The sequence below is a fragment of the Amaranthus tricolor genome, chromosome 12, assembly GCF_026212465.1.
Source record: "Amaranthus tricolor cultivar Red isolate AtriRed21 chromosome 12, ASM2621246v1, whole genome shotgun sequence".
In the NCBI taxonomy this organism is placed as follows: domain Eukaryota; kingdom Viridiplantae; phylum Streptophyta; class Magnoliopsida; order Caryophyllales; family Amaranthaceae; genus Amaranthus; species Amaranthus tricolor.
Window position 1 is genome coordinate 9,473,441 of NC_080058.1, and position 15,317 is coordinate 9,488,757.

The 15,317-nt window shown below is 32.6% G+C and overlaps 2 protein-coding genes across 5 annotated transcripts; both read right to left on the reverse strand.

Annotated features, from left to right (window-relative positions):
- Positions 1-3,840: 3,840 nt before the first annotated feature.
- Positions 3,841-12,189, reverse strand: LOC130828112 (calmodulin-binding protein 60 B-like). Of its 4 annotated transcripts, none has more exons than XM_057693919.1 (9): positions 9,278-10,306; positions 9,075-9,162; positions 8,442-8,488; positions 6,420-6,916; positions 6,101-6,261; positions 5,813-6,010; positions 5,556-5,727; positions 4,748-4,922; positions 3,841-4,559 (listed from the first exon to the last, which is right to left on the reverse strand). In XM_057693919.1, the coding sequence occupies exons 1-9, from the start codon at positions 9,373-9,375 to the stop codon at positions 4,550-4,552; spliced, it is 1,446 nt and encodes a 481-aa protein (XP_057549902.1). In that variant the 5' UTR covers positions 9,376-10,306; the 3' UTR covers positions 3,841-4,549. The 4 variants fall into 4 exon arrangements, with proteins under 4 accessions (XP_057549902.1, XP_057549899.1, XP_057549901.1 ...); XM_057693918.1 differs by lacking the exon at positions 9,278-10,306 and adding exons at positions 10,315-10,377; positions 11,873-12,189 and having other exon boundaries at positions 3,844-4,922; XM_057693916.1 differs by having other exon boundaries at positions 3,842-4,922.
- Positions 12,190-14,075: 1,886 nt separating this feature from the next.
- LOC130828542 (uncharacterized) lies at positions 14,076-14,933 on the reverse strand. Its single transcript, XM_057694506.1, has 2 exons — positions 14,512-14,933; positions 14,076-14,403 (listed from the first exon to the last, which is right to left on the reverse strand). Exons 1-2 carry the CDS (start codon positions 14,931-14,933, stop codon positions 14,076-14,078), a joined length of 750 nt encoding a protein of 249 aa, XP_057550489.1.
- Positions 14,934-15,317: the final 384 nt, after the last annotated feature.

Below are 15,317 nucleotides of genomic sequence, written 5' to 3' on the forward strand. Positions count from 1 at the left end.
GTTTAAGGATTAAAATTATTGTTGTTTTAAAAAGATATTAATCAATATTGCAAAAGTTTGAGATTGATTAGACCGCTTGTAGTCATATTACAGATTCAATTTCATATAATTAGAAGAATTATTTATTTCAATACTAGAATTAAGTTGATTTCCCACATCCTATTTCCTTTATATTATTATTTAAACATCAAATTGTCTGCCTTGACTTATTTTATTATTATATTTGAGTATTTTAATTATTTAAAAGTATTAGTGTTAAAAGTTAGCGTAAAGGTAAAACTTTTAAAAAAGACTAGCGAAAGGTGAGGAACCTTTAAACTTAATTTTTCTATCAAATAAAATTAAACTTGATCGAAGTGGATTGAACTAAACTAAATGTAATTAAATTAGGCGTACAAAATAAAATCCAATTTAAACAAGTGCTTTGTCTCACTTATTTTTGCAACATTCAAGTGAAAAGCTATCACCCTAAAATCCAAATATGCAAAATAAGTGAGACAAAGAGATAATTTAAAGTATTTTATTAATAGAAGAAGTTAAAACAATCAAATAAAAAGCACCATTTGTTTGTTAGAAAATAATGTGAAATAGGTAATTTGTTAATTTTAAGATGATTGCTTGTATAATATTAAATAAAAAAACTAAACTGTCAATAGTCAATAATGAACAGCCAATAACCAATTATCAAATACTTTATCCCGCTATGTTGACGTTTGAGACTAAAATTTAGAAGTATTTGATTAAATCTTAAAAACTATACTCCAAAAATAGATGAATACAAAAATAGTACTAGTTATCATGTTTTCTGTTTTGTTTATACTAAGTATATTTGTCAGTTTTCACATACTCAGCTATGACTGGCTTTATTGGTTAAGTGTCTAGAATGATCTTATTTTGCAGCCCGTTATCATGCTTCCTGCCCAAGGTATACTCCTACTCTGCTTTCTAGTGGGGCCTATCATATTCAAGACCTGATTCTTCCTAATAATTTGTAACCGTAGATTCTCATGTTACGTGTGGGACATAATAAGTACTTTATTCAATTGGAACTCTCCCTTCTAAATTAGTTGCAATATAAAGTATGTTTTTTTATGCAGTTTGATGTAATAATTTAAATAAAAGTTATAAAAATTAGATATTAATAATTTTTACATTAAGACGAATCAAATAAGATATCATTTAATTATATTTTAATTTAACTAATCGTAAATTAAAAATAATGAATAAATTGTGTAATAATCTAAAATATTACAAGTAATTTGGAACAAAGGAAGTATAAATTTAGTTTACGCTATTTGAATCAATTTAATAAATCAAATATTTATTACTAATTATATTGATATTACTTGATTGTATTTAACAAGTAAAATATTTGTTAAATATATTTTAAAGTTGATTTACATTAAAATGATGTAAATCAAGTCTATACTCCCAATTCAACCTATTTGATTTTTTAATTTACAATTTTAGTGCAAAAATGCATTTGGTGTTGAAAAAGATGTTCTGTTTTTGTCCTGAGCCTGCTCTTGACTTTTAATCTTTTTTAACATTATATTGCCACTTTATTAGAGTATTTTTTTTTAATAAGGTTAATGTTCTTTTTTAGGTATATAGAAATATTCAAATTTTTAAAATTAAATTATTTCTTTATTTTACATAATATTTTTCAAAAAAAAGTTTTGATTTAGATTTCTGAACATGAATTTTTTAAAATATCATGTGGAGTATTTTTTAGGTATATAATTATTCACATTTCAAAAATTAGTTTATAAGTTAGGAAAATATAGATAATATAATAAAATAATATCTTTATAATAACATATTTAGATCAATATAAACAATAAATATTGTTAGAGTAAACTTAAATTTAATAAGTTTTTTATTTTGGCGCTACATATAAGCTATTAAAGTCATATCATGTAATCTAGCAGCACCCAATAATTACATTTTGTGTGACAATGTTCGCTCTAAGGCTGTCATTTGGATATTTTTCGTCTCTTTTATTAAATAGTATTCTTGTTTCAGTTATATCATTTGTTACCTTCAATTTTACACACCTAAATAGTTAGTTTGATAAAGTTTGCATGGAAGAAATAAGTGTGGGGATTAGAGTTTATGGGTTTTTTTTTGGAATTAAAAGAAAGAATGTGAGATTATGCTTAACGACTTATTCAAAAATATAATAATATATACACATAATAATCATAAACATTCATTGTATCTTAAAACAATCCATGGAACTAACAATCCATTTGATTGGTTGTATTGAATGGTAGTAATAGAAATAATTTATAGTGTAAATTTTCATGAAATATATCTTGTCATTCTTATGGTAATGAAAATTTGATCATAAGATCGTTTTTTCGTTCATATTTTTTCTTTACCATCTAATACCAACTCTTCAAATAGTAATGTATTATATTGGAATAAATTTGGTGAAAAAAATTAGATGATGAAATAAAAAAATATAACCATTAAACTTGTTAAGAAACTTTACTAATTACTCCAAATTTTCATAATCATTCTCAGATACCACTATCAAACGGATTTTTAATGATCTCACCTGCGGGCAGGGGAGGGAATCTGGGTTCCTCTCTAACTATGCCCTAAAATATAAATAGTTCAAATTAAGAAGTTTATTATAATCAAGAGGATGTCATGAAAGTAGGATATAGGTAGGCCTCACAAAAAGATATCATGTTGGATCAAGCTTGTATTTAGAGTGGGTCCTAAAAATCAGAGTCTAGCAAACACATATTTCGTTTATAACACACTTAAAACTTGGGCTGACATTTAGTTACTTAAGTACTAAATACACCTCGTTGCGTTGGTTAAAAGAGGCGCAAGTTGTTTTTTGAACGGAAGGCTGAGTGCTAACTATCGAGATTTTGGGTTATCCGGACATACTTCGTGAAATGGTTCACACTTGTTTGTTGCAGAGGGCAACAAGATCAAGTTGATAAGGATAAAAAGATATTTTTTTTTCATTTCTATGATCATCATCGATTGTTGAGAGACCCTTTACCATTCTGTACAAATAAGTTATTCTATTTGTACAGGTAAAGGGCACATTCGCTTTCTGTTTATCCAGTGTTCTCAGTCCTTTTCTTTGGCATTGGGTAGAGCAACTTGGTAGCTCCCAAGGCTCATAAACTTGAGGGCACGGGTTCAAATTCTGTCTCCACAAAATTTAAATTTTATCAAAAGTTTGAGATTTGAATCTGATGCCATGAGTTGTAAACAACGCAAAGAGAGACTTATTGCTTCAGCTATTAAATGGACGAAGAAAGAAACCCTAATGGCTTGAGCATCAAAATTAAATTGGATGGGTGGAATTGCAAAAGGATTGTTTCACAATTTACCTTTTTATCTCATAAAACAAAATTAAATTTAAATAATGATTTGATTGAATGGATATAAAGTTAGGTTAATTACATGATCTATTGATAAGATATTGGTAATTTGATTGATTAGACTTGCTTCTTAGTTATTAGTCCTATATTAACAAGTGAACATTGACCTTGACCCTTGCCACAGGCCCTTCCTTTATTAGGCCGTGTCATCTGCCTCAAGGACCGTCTATTACACTAAGTTAGCTTTAAGGGGATTACTAAAGACGTTTTGTCGCTATAAAATGATGGGAATGATAACAAAATTTATTTTGATAGAAAAATATCTTGACACGTTTATAGTAATGTGTAAACTACTTCAATTATCTCTTTTTTCACAAAATTCATTCAAATTTAGTATCATTTGGAGAGGTGGTAGCTGGTAATAATAAAAATTGTGGACAAAAAATTTTATGATTAATGATTCATTACAACAGGAACGATATGGTTCGCAAAAACTAACTTTACAAATTATTCTCAGTGCCATAAATTAGTATGTTGATTTTGAAGGTTAAGATTGAAGTTCATGTTGGGGACTTTGGGGATGAGGATTTAATAGGGGAAACTTACAAAAGGAATGGGGACTATATGGAAAAAATTTAGCAGACAGAAAGCACCATAAGCAGCCCTACAGGAGGGTCTCGACGAATCATAGCCCCTCATATCTTATGAGCTCAAAGCTGGAGTAGCTAGAATGGATCATGTGGTGCACTCTGCACATTCTTCGACTCAAAGAGTATACACCGAGACTCGAAAAATCGTTAAACGGTATCATTAAAATGTAAACAAGCATCACATTTACAAGCAGTGTTTTCAAACCATGGTTTTTACAGAATGGAACAAACAGTAGAATCTACAAGAAGGCTTATTCACATCATACAAGATCCCACCTATAAAAAGATGAAAACTTGGCCTTCGATATGTTCTTTAAAGTACTATCATAAACGAACTTTAGCCATAAACGCCACCCATTTTAGTGGGAGCCGCAAATCTAACTATCCCTAGTTATATCAGGGTTCAGATTATGAGCCGTTTGGTGTGGTATCATCTTGCATTAAAGATAGCCAAAAGCAAATTTTGCTTTTCTTCTAGCAGCAGCATCTCGTCTAACAATCTTCCACATAACCGCAGCTCGAATCTTACACCAGCCTGCTCGGGACTTACCAGTGCCTGAGATATCAACACTTGAATCAGGAAACCGGGAGGAAAAACCTATATGAGTAGGAGTTGCAGTAATTAAAAAGTCATCCTCTTGTCCCCCGTTTGTAACAAAAGGATGAATCGGGGTGGTTTGAAAATGAGAAAGCTCTTCAAACTGACTGCATTGTGAAAATGTTCCGATTGGACTGTTTTGATACCAGTTATATACTCCATTGGAGGGCCCGGCAGAAGCATCACCCATCATGAAAGCTGGGGGAAAATCCTGTATTGATTGGTTTGTTTGAGATGATGTATCATCTTCGAACCTATAGCCGTCTTCAATTGTGCCGGGATATGTCACCGAATCTGAGAGATTCATGTCTAACTGCTTATCTGTACAGAGTTGAGGTAAGAAGCAAATCATGGATCAATACATTCTATGTAAAAGCAGACCTTGTTTTGATTGTTGGAAATGATTCATATATGAAGAAGATCCTACATCGCTGAAAAAGTGGGTTTTAGATTTGTATGATACTTGATGGGTGAATCTTCTAAGACCATATAGTTTTGGGAAAGAGTGAAACTCATCATGTGTGCTCATGACCCGTGGGTTTGTGGGCCCGAGATCATGGGTGCCTCTTAGGTTTGTCCACACGAGTGGGCTCACGGGTTGATTATTTGACGAATTATCACGGCCTAACATTGAAGAGGGTGGGAGGAGGGAGGTGTGCAAATCCTTAAAATATAAAACGATTCTAGGAATAATTCAGAACTTATTCGAGGTTATCATCATCATCATACCCAGTCTACCCTGTTCATAGAAAAACTATGATCAGGGTCTGGGGGGAAGGAAGACGGCAACTCATACCCATAAAGGAGAGTCCAGTCAAAGAGCCCCTCGGCTCAAGAAAACTTATCCGAGGTTATAAACCGATAAGTGGATGTCACCTAGTGCCTATTGTCACTAAACGCAAATCCTTACTGCAATTATATGCCCATCGATTTTTGAGTACATAGTTACGTTACCTTGATCTACAATCGAAAGAGCGTCATGTTGAAAGTCTAGTTTTGAACTAGAAAAAGAGGTGTTTTGCTCAATAGTTTGTGGCACCAGAGTAGAGGTAGCAAAAAGATTCTGTACCGGAACTAGCTGTTCCAAATTATAGAATGCAGACTGCTTATACATTTTCACGAGAGCCTGACAAAAAAATATTACAATCCGAATCAGTTCTAAGTTGAATCAGATGCACAATCCACTACATGTTTCATCGAAACGTATTAACCTTTTGGCTCGTATCGAGAGTACTGACAGACCGATAATCTTGACCTTCAAATTTCACGGCTTCTATTTTGTAGACACAATTAAAGAGGAGCTGCACATCATTAATTTCATAACTATAGAACGTGTTGTCCAGATGGCATTCGTTAGCATGCTTCACCATCGTTTCCCATGTCTTGTTGGCTACACCTTTGCCAAGAATCTAAAGTAAAGACGAGTCATGAAGAAAGTGAATCGAAGAAACAAAAGCACAACTCTCACCAAAATATTAATCATAAATTCAAGTTCTTACCTGGCGTAGTGATAATGGGTCAAGGTAATACTGCATAAGGAAATCCTTAACCGTCTTGATTCCCTTGGACTCCAATTTTTTATGTGAAGCACCCTGTTTTGATATCTTTTTTAAACGCCAAATCGGATCGTCTAAAGATGGTGTATGGTGCTTCTGATAGGCTGTAAAATCAAGACTATGAATTACATTGACAAAGAATGGCACAGAATGAGTTCGACACAAGGCAATGATAAGCCTTCTAAGAGAAGGCACAGAAATACCCGATATGTAATCAATCCAAATTATACATCTAAGAAAACGAAAGAATGGAGACACTTACATTCCCCACGATGGTCGAGTACCATAAAAGCTTCACTAACTGCTTCCCTGATGCCAGTTCCAAAAGAAGCTCTAGACACCACTCGAACCCCCAATCTAAACTTTCTACTTCTCAACCAACTCGAGTTGTCCGTAAATGTAATGTTTTGAATGTATCCAACACCACCAACAAGCACAAAGGAAATATCACCGACCAATAATGGGCGTTTACCTTCTCTTTCACGCACAATGTTATCATTGAATTCATTCTCACTCCAATCTTCCCGCCCATCAGCAACAAAATCACCATTAAGGACCTCAATCTTGATTTTTGTACCAGATAAAGAACCATGATCAATCACACATTGTGACGCTGCATCAACAAGTTGTATTTTTAGAGGATCATGGTCTTCGTCCTCTACCTTACTATTTGTAAAGAGAGTGGACGGCAATTTGCTGGCAAAAATCAGCTGCAGGTTCCTTGTCGGAATAGTATTAGGCTGGAGAACTAGTGAACGTCTGCAACCAATAAACAAGAGATTCATCACAAATAGAAACAAAACCAATGTAACACGAAAGAATTCGATTCGAAAGAGAAACAGAATAGAAACGAGAAACGTTGATCTAGTGTTTCGAAAACATAGGAAACAAAGTTTCATCCAATAGAAGCTAGATAAGGAAATGGTTTGTCCAAATACATTGATTATAAGTAGCCAAGTAGGTAATGTAACCATAACACTAATCATAAATCAAACTCTTGCATCACAAAAGAGAATATAAAATACTCATAAACATTCAAGAAAACAAGACAATTTTTTCCATCTTGACGCTATTGAGGAACAGGAAACGTTAATTCAAGGTCCTGATTTTCGTTTTGTTTTTAAGAAAAAGAAAAAATACACGTTCTGCTGTCTTGTTTTTAAAACGCTTGTCCCTTCTTCTATTGTAGGCCACTCAGGAAAGACTCAAAGATTTCTCATAGATTTGAACAATTATTAAGACCAAAAATTTTCAATTGGCAAGATGAATCAGATCTAAAGAAAGACTTAAGCCTTGTTTGGTGAACGACTTTTCGATTGGCTTTTAGCTTTTAGCATGTTGATGGGTCAAAAAGTCAAAAAAAAAAGTGTGCCAGCTAAAAAATGAGCAAACTCATTTTGTGAGCTTTTCTCAATGACTTTTGGTTTGTTGGCCCACTTTTTCTCAGCAATCAATACTTAATTTTGCCAAACATCTCCCTAAAACAGTTGGCTTATCCATGATCGAATAAGCCAACTAAAAAGCCAATAGCTAATGGCCAGCATTCATTTGCCAAACGAACCCTTCGACTCTAAAGCAAACAAAAGATTTGAGAGCAATAGGTTGTTTAGTTTTCTCTTTGCATCTGAATTCCAACGACAGATGGTGAGCGATATAATTTTTGGAGATCAAGGCAATCAAAGGTTGGAATATTACCATCTGTATAAGCTATACTAATTGTTTTGCCTGGTAAAGGCATATAAGTAGAGTTATTAATTTATTCACAAGGTGGATATGATACAATTAAGCAATTTTTGAAAAGATCTGGTGTTCAAATGGAGATTGCTTCATGATACTTTGGAATTGTTTTTTTATTATTATTTTGTTTTTACTAGTCTAAAATTTCAATGATGTACAGAGATTGTTTTGTTTTGGTTTCAAAGAAATTAGAAAATTAAAACAAAAACAGTTTTTCAATTTTAAAAAACTAAAAACTTAACATGCCCTTAGTGTTCCGATTCGAGTTTCCATACCGTTTCAATATGAAAGGTTCAAAACGTGGTACCGGGTATTGTTTTTGCATTTCTCCCTTCAATGTATAAAACCTCACTGACCCACATACAGCAACGAAAAAGTAAAATGATTTGTGCAGCACAGAAGATCATACCTAAAATTAATAGCCTGACTTACTAGTTATAGACTATCCACAAAAAACCTGTACTAGATAGTGTCTATCAGACCGAACTGTTGAGCTGATAAAATATAAGCAAGGCTGTAAAAAGTTATTTAAGAAGAGACATATAACCTTGGAATCGACTGAAGATTAAAGAGCAGCTCCACTTCCTCTTTAACCTATATATATCACATGAACAAAGTCTTAGAGAAACGAAAACATGTGAATATCATTAGCTTTGGTTGCATTCAAGATCATTCTACAAAATCACAGCTAAAAAAATCAAATCAAGCTAAGCAAACAGCCAAAGTCAAGATGACAGATCCAACTGAAGAAATAAACACTTTGAAAGAATATCCAATACCATAGAATACTATCTACCAAATTCAAACAGGTGCTGAGATTCTGATTTTAAATCCCGTGTCTAGGAGCAAATATGTGGTTTTGGTCGTAGTAATGGTCGTAAAACACCCTTTGCAGTTTTTGCAGCCTATATTTCAATCACGGTAAGCTCAAAAACCATCACAGTAAGGTTCTGACACGGTGATGAGGGCGATATTTTGCACTAAAGTCTAAAAGCCCAACTCAAAAACAATAGAAAATGAGGTGAAACACACAGAATAGCTATTCATAAAGCTCGACAAAATCTAACGTTTACATGCAAAGTTGCAACAAAATTTTAAGAATATCATGAGCTTTCCATAGCTCTCCAAAAGCATAACGAATACATAATCAAGCATGCTAAAGAAACAACTGAAATCATACCACTTTCCGGAGACTGGGTTCCAGCATTGCTGAAATTTTTGTTGCAAGTTCTTCAAGAGACCCTTCTTTCAATACATAGTTGACACACCTACAAAAACAATCAACAAAATAACCCTTTTAAGTTTTAAGCATTAAACTAATGTAGTAACCATTCATTATAACATAAGATATAAACAAATGGAGTATATACAAAGTAAACTCACTTCTGAAATTTCGTCACAGGGTTTTGGAAGTTATTATTATTATTATTTGTATTATTATTATTACTATTCCCCTCACAAAATTGCCTTTTGAAACCCATCACAATGCAGCAAAAATTGTTTTTTTTTTCAAAAAAAAATAAGATGAATGAAGGGTAAGTAACCAAAAACAAGAAAGTTCTATTGATTTATAGTAAAAGAGACCGAGAAACCAAATGAGACCTCATGAAAGCGCGTAGAAGCTTCATTAAAGAAGTTCCAGAGTCTAAAAGTCAAGATTAAGATTTTATCTATAATAAAGGTACAAATGCTTATATAAAAAAAACGAAGACTTGAATATATTAAACACATGATTGTCTAAACAAGGTAAAGACACATATTTTCCAAATTTACATACAGATTTCCTTGGCCAATCATGTCTTTGTATTTTAAGATTACCAAACATTCGCCAAATGGCAAATTATAAAAATCAGTGCAACTAACTTAATAACCAAACAACCGCGTTGAGGCTCATATATAACGTTACTTAGTAGTCAATGCTTAATTAACTATTTTTAAATATATAAAAGTGAGATCAACTCATCACCAACTACTTTGGAAGTGAGAGAATATAACAGTTATTAAACTATATATATATATATATATATATATATATATATATATATATAGGATCAGGTGAAAACAACTAAAGTGGTGAAAACTGAAAACGAGACTGAGATATACATATTGTAGCAAAAGGCATACATGTTATATTGTAGAGTGTACATATTTTTGTGAAGGAAAAGGTTCATATTATTTATAGAAATAACATCCGAATATGTACACTTTATAAGCATATATGTATACCTTTCAAGAAATGTTCAATTATTCACAAAATTGCCACCAGAATATATACATCATTTGAGCTTTTATGTAAACCTTTTTTAATTTTCACCATTTTAATTGATTTACACCTGATCTAAAACCAATATATATATGTATACATGTAAATCAATGGTGCACAAATGCAGATAAAAAAGATAAAAGTGTTAAGACTTTACGGCTATGAATAAGTATATGCCAAATTGGTAGACTTTAATGTAGAAGGATCATGTACCAAATCCCTACATCCCAAAAAAATACTTTCTTATTAAAAAATAGTTAATTGACATTGGAACCTTACATAATTCTAATGAAATTTGCATGCCTCAAGAGAGAGACTTAATCACATTAAAATGCTAAAGTAAATAAAAGCAAAAGCTTATGTAAATTGAAAAGTGATAAGTATATGAGGATCTTAATAGTATAATTCCATAAAAAGGGGCCGCCTTTACTCGTGTTTAAATCTACATTTTGTGTTTTAAGGTCCTTTTTAATAATTGTTGAATGAGAAAATTATCAATCCAAATCACACAAATTATCCCATTAAATTTTAACAATCTATTCGATCTATTAATTTAAAATTAAATATCTCTAATTGAGCAGAATTAAAAAATTATAAAAAATAATATTAATAAAATTTACATTCAGACGGATCAAACAAAATCACACTTGACTATATTTTAACATCTAAATTAAGATTAAAATACAAACTAAAAATATTTGAAAATAATATCAAGAAATTAAAAGGGATAATTAATTTATATGAAAATTGATATTTTACAAATTATAAAACTTGATAATATAGTGTGAAAGAATCAAGTAATAGACAAAAGTAACATGGTCAACACACCCAATACTTCTAGTAAAGACAAATTAGACTAGACAAAACATAATAGAAAAGACTATACTGAAGTCTATAGAGATTTAACTTTTAAGTCCTCCATTTTATATTCAATATTTCACACTTCACTTAATATACAAATTAAGTATTTCACAATTTTAAATTCAATCTCCAAAGTACCACTCAACTGATTCAAATTGTAACATTTAAATTATCAATACCCAATTTGTCTTTTAAGAACATTAGAGTATTAAACTCAATAATTCATTAGTTTGTTGTATCAAATCACTTTTGAAATGGTAAACATAATACTCCACAAGCAACAACTAACACTCCATTAACGTCCCCAATTAAGATGGGTTTGAGAGGGTGGTTTACCCTTTTATACCCTCGTCAATATAATAAAGAGATTGTTTCAATTGACTCTTATCAAACATCTGACAATTTCAAATAAACAATAAGCACACGTGATTTAACGAGTCGTTTTAGTATAGTTCATTATAGATTGAAACCAAATGACTTAAAATTTGGAAATTAAGGGATGAAATTGATGAAAAATCAAAATCAAAATCAAATTCAAAAGAAAAAAAAATGATTTTAGTACAATTATATGGTAAATTAGTCCGAGACAGCACCAATAGGCAAAGAAAAAAAAAGGGGGGGAAGTTAGATAGAAACTACAATAGAAATTGTGGAGGGTATTTCATGAAAGGATTAGGGAAGATAAGTAAGCAAAAAATAGACGAAATACAGTATACAAAAATACGATTCAATTGGTAAAAAGAGAGAATTCCATAGGAGTTTGAAATCAAAGATGAAGAATTCCACAAGTAAGTCAAGTAATAATAAATAAAGTGCGAAAAGGAAATGTAGAAAGAAGTGAGAACATCTCTGACCAGTAGGGTTTTATGGGTTGTCCACAATAAGAAAACTGTCATTTTCTGTGTCTCCCCCAAACTTTTGATTCCAATAAAATGGAAATTACAAAGAAAGATGCGATTTTGCATCTTCGATTTTTCAGGGTTTAATGGTGTTCAACTGTTGATCTTCTAGAGAAAATAGGAAAGTGAATGGATGTAGTGGTAGACAGGTTGGGTGTCCGACTGCAAGAAAATTGATGGTCTTCGACCGTATCTTTTTGCTTTGTCTATTGTGGATGTCAAATTTTTGACCGGTGGTCTACATCTCATCTGAGTGAGATTAACACCCGGTGCCGAGGTTTAATTTTTGCCTTGTCATTATATTATATATTAATATATATATATATATATATATATATATATATATATATTAAATATCTAATATATTACATTTAATAACTTTTATAATTATAATCTTGTCTCTTTAATTTATTTTTTTAAACTTATTACTTATTTTTATTGAAATCAGATTAGATTTAATTAGACCAAATCAAATTAGCTTAAAATTACTTAGATCATAAAGTTTTAGACCAGATTAGATCAGATCAGATCAGATCAGACTAAAACATATCTGATCAAAGCAAATCAAATCATTATTATTATTATTATTATTATTATTATTATTATTATTATTATTATTATTAGTATTTTGGCAAACAAAAAGATTTTATATATAAAGCTATAACTATAGTCAAACAAGAAGGACCGACCAACCAATTTACATCAGTATGGAAGTTGGGCCCACCTTTTATGAATGGTTTTCCAACCCCATATTCATGTGCATAAGGAAAGAAGGTCTTCATACACTCCAATGGAGCAAACAAAGCTAAAAATCAAGCTATACAAAGAAACAAGAGACTAAAGCCAAGGAAATTGTCTTCCATTTGAGATTGAAGCAATTCTCCCCTTCACCTCTTGTTTGATTCTACTCACTATCTGATCAGATCGGTTAACATAACCATTCCAAATTGCATCATTCTTGTATTTCTAGATTTAGTATATTATTTTTTTTGGCAAATAAAGATTTTATTATTTACCAAAAAAAAAAAAAGATACAACTGAAGGAGCAAACCAAGTGAGAAAAGCATCAGTATGGAACAAGGGCTCACCTTCGAGGAAGGGTATCCTAAGTCTACTCTTCATATGCAACACAAGGAGCCCAATAGCACGAAAACAAACAAGGAAACCAAAACAGAGTCAAAATAGATTGCTACTTAGAACATCTACTAAGCAGTCAATCAGCCAAAGATATATACAAAGGTGATATCATGTACAGCCATTGGATAAAGACTAGGAAGCCTAGCCCGCACATCAGCTTCATTCCTAGCTTTCCAAATGTAGTAAATAGTGGATGAAAAAATAGCACACAAAGTATTCCTCAGAAGGGTATTACCTTTGAGTTTCTAAAAGTCCATGCGACGAAAAGGTTTAAACCGAACTCTTGACCAACTCTTGATCTCCTGTAAGCACTGCTGACTGAAGGTACGTTCAAAGAAAAGATGAGTATTGGATTCGGACCAAATGCCGCAGAGGGGAAAGAGATCATTATCAAGCTTACTAATGTGAAATAATTTATCTTTTGTTTTAAGCTTTTGAAGAGTAGCCATCCAACAAATAAAGCGAGTCTTTGGAATTGAAAGCCTATTCCAAATAATGTTAACCCAACCAACCTTAATATGAGAGTCTATACAAGCCATGTAAGTAGCATGTAGTGAATAATGATCCTTACAAATCCAAGGTAAGAGTTGATCTTTCACAGCACAAATTTTCTTCAATGTCCAGCTAGCTGTAATAGGTGCATTGAAGATCTCCCATCGACCTCTCTTAGTATAGACACCATGAACCCACTTAACCCACAAGGACTCCCTCAAATGAAAAATATGCCAAGCTATCTTCCCCACAGCTGCAGCATTCCAAACTTGAAGGTTCCTAATTCCCAAACCACCAGCTTTTTTCGGTTTACAAATAGCATCCCAATTAACATGACTAGGCTTATGAGAGTCATGAGTACCAAACCATAAAAAGGAGCGGCAGATGGAATTCACAATATGAATAACATGACGAGGAAGGATAAACATCTGACACCAATACGTCGAGATCCCCATTAACACTGAATTAATAAGCTAAAGTCGAGCAGCGTAAGACAAATGCTTAGGAGTCCAAGCTCAAATCCTCCATGTCATTTTATCCGCAATCTGCTCACAGTCAACCATGCAAAGACAATTGGAAGATAAAGGAACCCCAAGATACTTAAAAGGAAGGGAATAAACTGAGACAAATCCCTAAGCTCCACTTTAATATCACTAGGTACACCTGTTGTATAGAGAGCTGACTTTGCTGAGTTAGCTTGTAACCCAGATGCTTGGGAAAACAAATGCAAGCAATTACATAAAGGTCGTATAGAGGACACATCTCCTTTACAAAATAACATCAAATCGTCTGCAAAAGAAAGATGAGAAAGCTTAATAGTCTTGTATCTAGGATGGAAACGAAAGGTACCTTCTGCACTTCTCAGGATACGCGACAAGTATTTCATGCCAATAATAAAAAGCAGAGGGGAAAGCGGGTCTCTTGATGAAGACCTCTCTTAGCATGGAAAATAGGCGTAGGAATACCATTGAGCATGATCACATAACTTGTTGAGGTAATACAGGTCATTATGATCTTGATAAACATAGGAGGGCCAAAAGTTTAGCACAACAAGCATCTCCTTAATGAATTGCCAGCTCATAGTGTTATACGCCTTGCAAAGATCAATCTTCAAGAGGCAACTTGGAGCACAATTCTTCCTAGAATAATGCTTAACAAGATCCTGGCACAACAGAATATTATGCATAATGTTCCGACCAGCCACAAACGCTCCTTGAGCTTGATCAATAAGGTCACCAAGTACTAGCTTAAGCCTAGAACAAACAAGTTTTGATATGCACTTATACAAAACATGGCAGCAAGAAATAGGACGATAATCCTTAGGATTTGAAGGGCACTGAATCTTAGGAATCAAGGTAATAGTGGTCTTGTTCCAGCTTTTAAGCATCTTACCATTCCGAAAAAACTAATTAATTGCCTTGATAACATCATTCCCAAAAATATTCCATGAAACCTTATAAAACTTACTATTAAAACCATCTAGACCCGACGCCTTCTCATCCGGAATACTCCACAAAGCATTCTTAATCTCCTTATTAGAATAAGTAAGATTCAGAAGTTTACCTTGTTCGGAAGATAAAATTGGGTCATTCTGAGCAATGTGGACGTTTAATGAGGAACAAGACGGAACTATAGTGAAGATGTTGGAGAAGTGATCAACAAAAGCAGCCTTTATTCAATCAGGATCAAAAATATCCTCACCATTCATGTGTAAGAAATTAACTCTGTTGCATCTAATACGGTGATTAATACTTCTATGAAAAAAAGCAGT

Excerpts from the sequence above, each read along its gene's own strand:
- LOC130828112 (XM_057693916.1), bottom strand. The coding sequence starts at position 9,375 with ATGGGTTTCAAAAGGCAATTTTGTGAGGGGAATAGTAATAATAATAAT. Across the intron at positions 9,163-9,277 it reads CCTGTGACGAAATTTCAGAA|GTGTGTCAACTATGTATTGA; the intron begins GTGAGTTTACTT and ends TTGTTTTTGTAG. Across the intron at positions 6,011-6,100 it reads ACCCATTATCACTACGCCAG|ATTCTTGGCAAAGGTGTAGC; the intron begins GTAAGAACTTGA and ends TCTTTACTTTAG.
- LOC130828542 (XM_057694506.1), bottom strand. The coding sequence starts at position 14,933 with ATGCTTAAAAGCTGGAACAAGACCACTATTACCTTGATTCCTAAGATT. Across the intron at positions 14,404-14,511 it reads TTATGTGATCATGCTCAATG|TGCAGAAGGTACCTTTCGTT; the intron begins GTATTCCTACGC and ends TATCCTGAGAAG.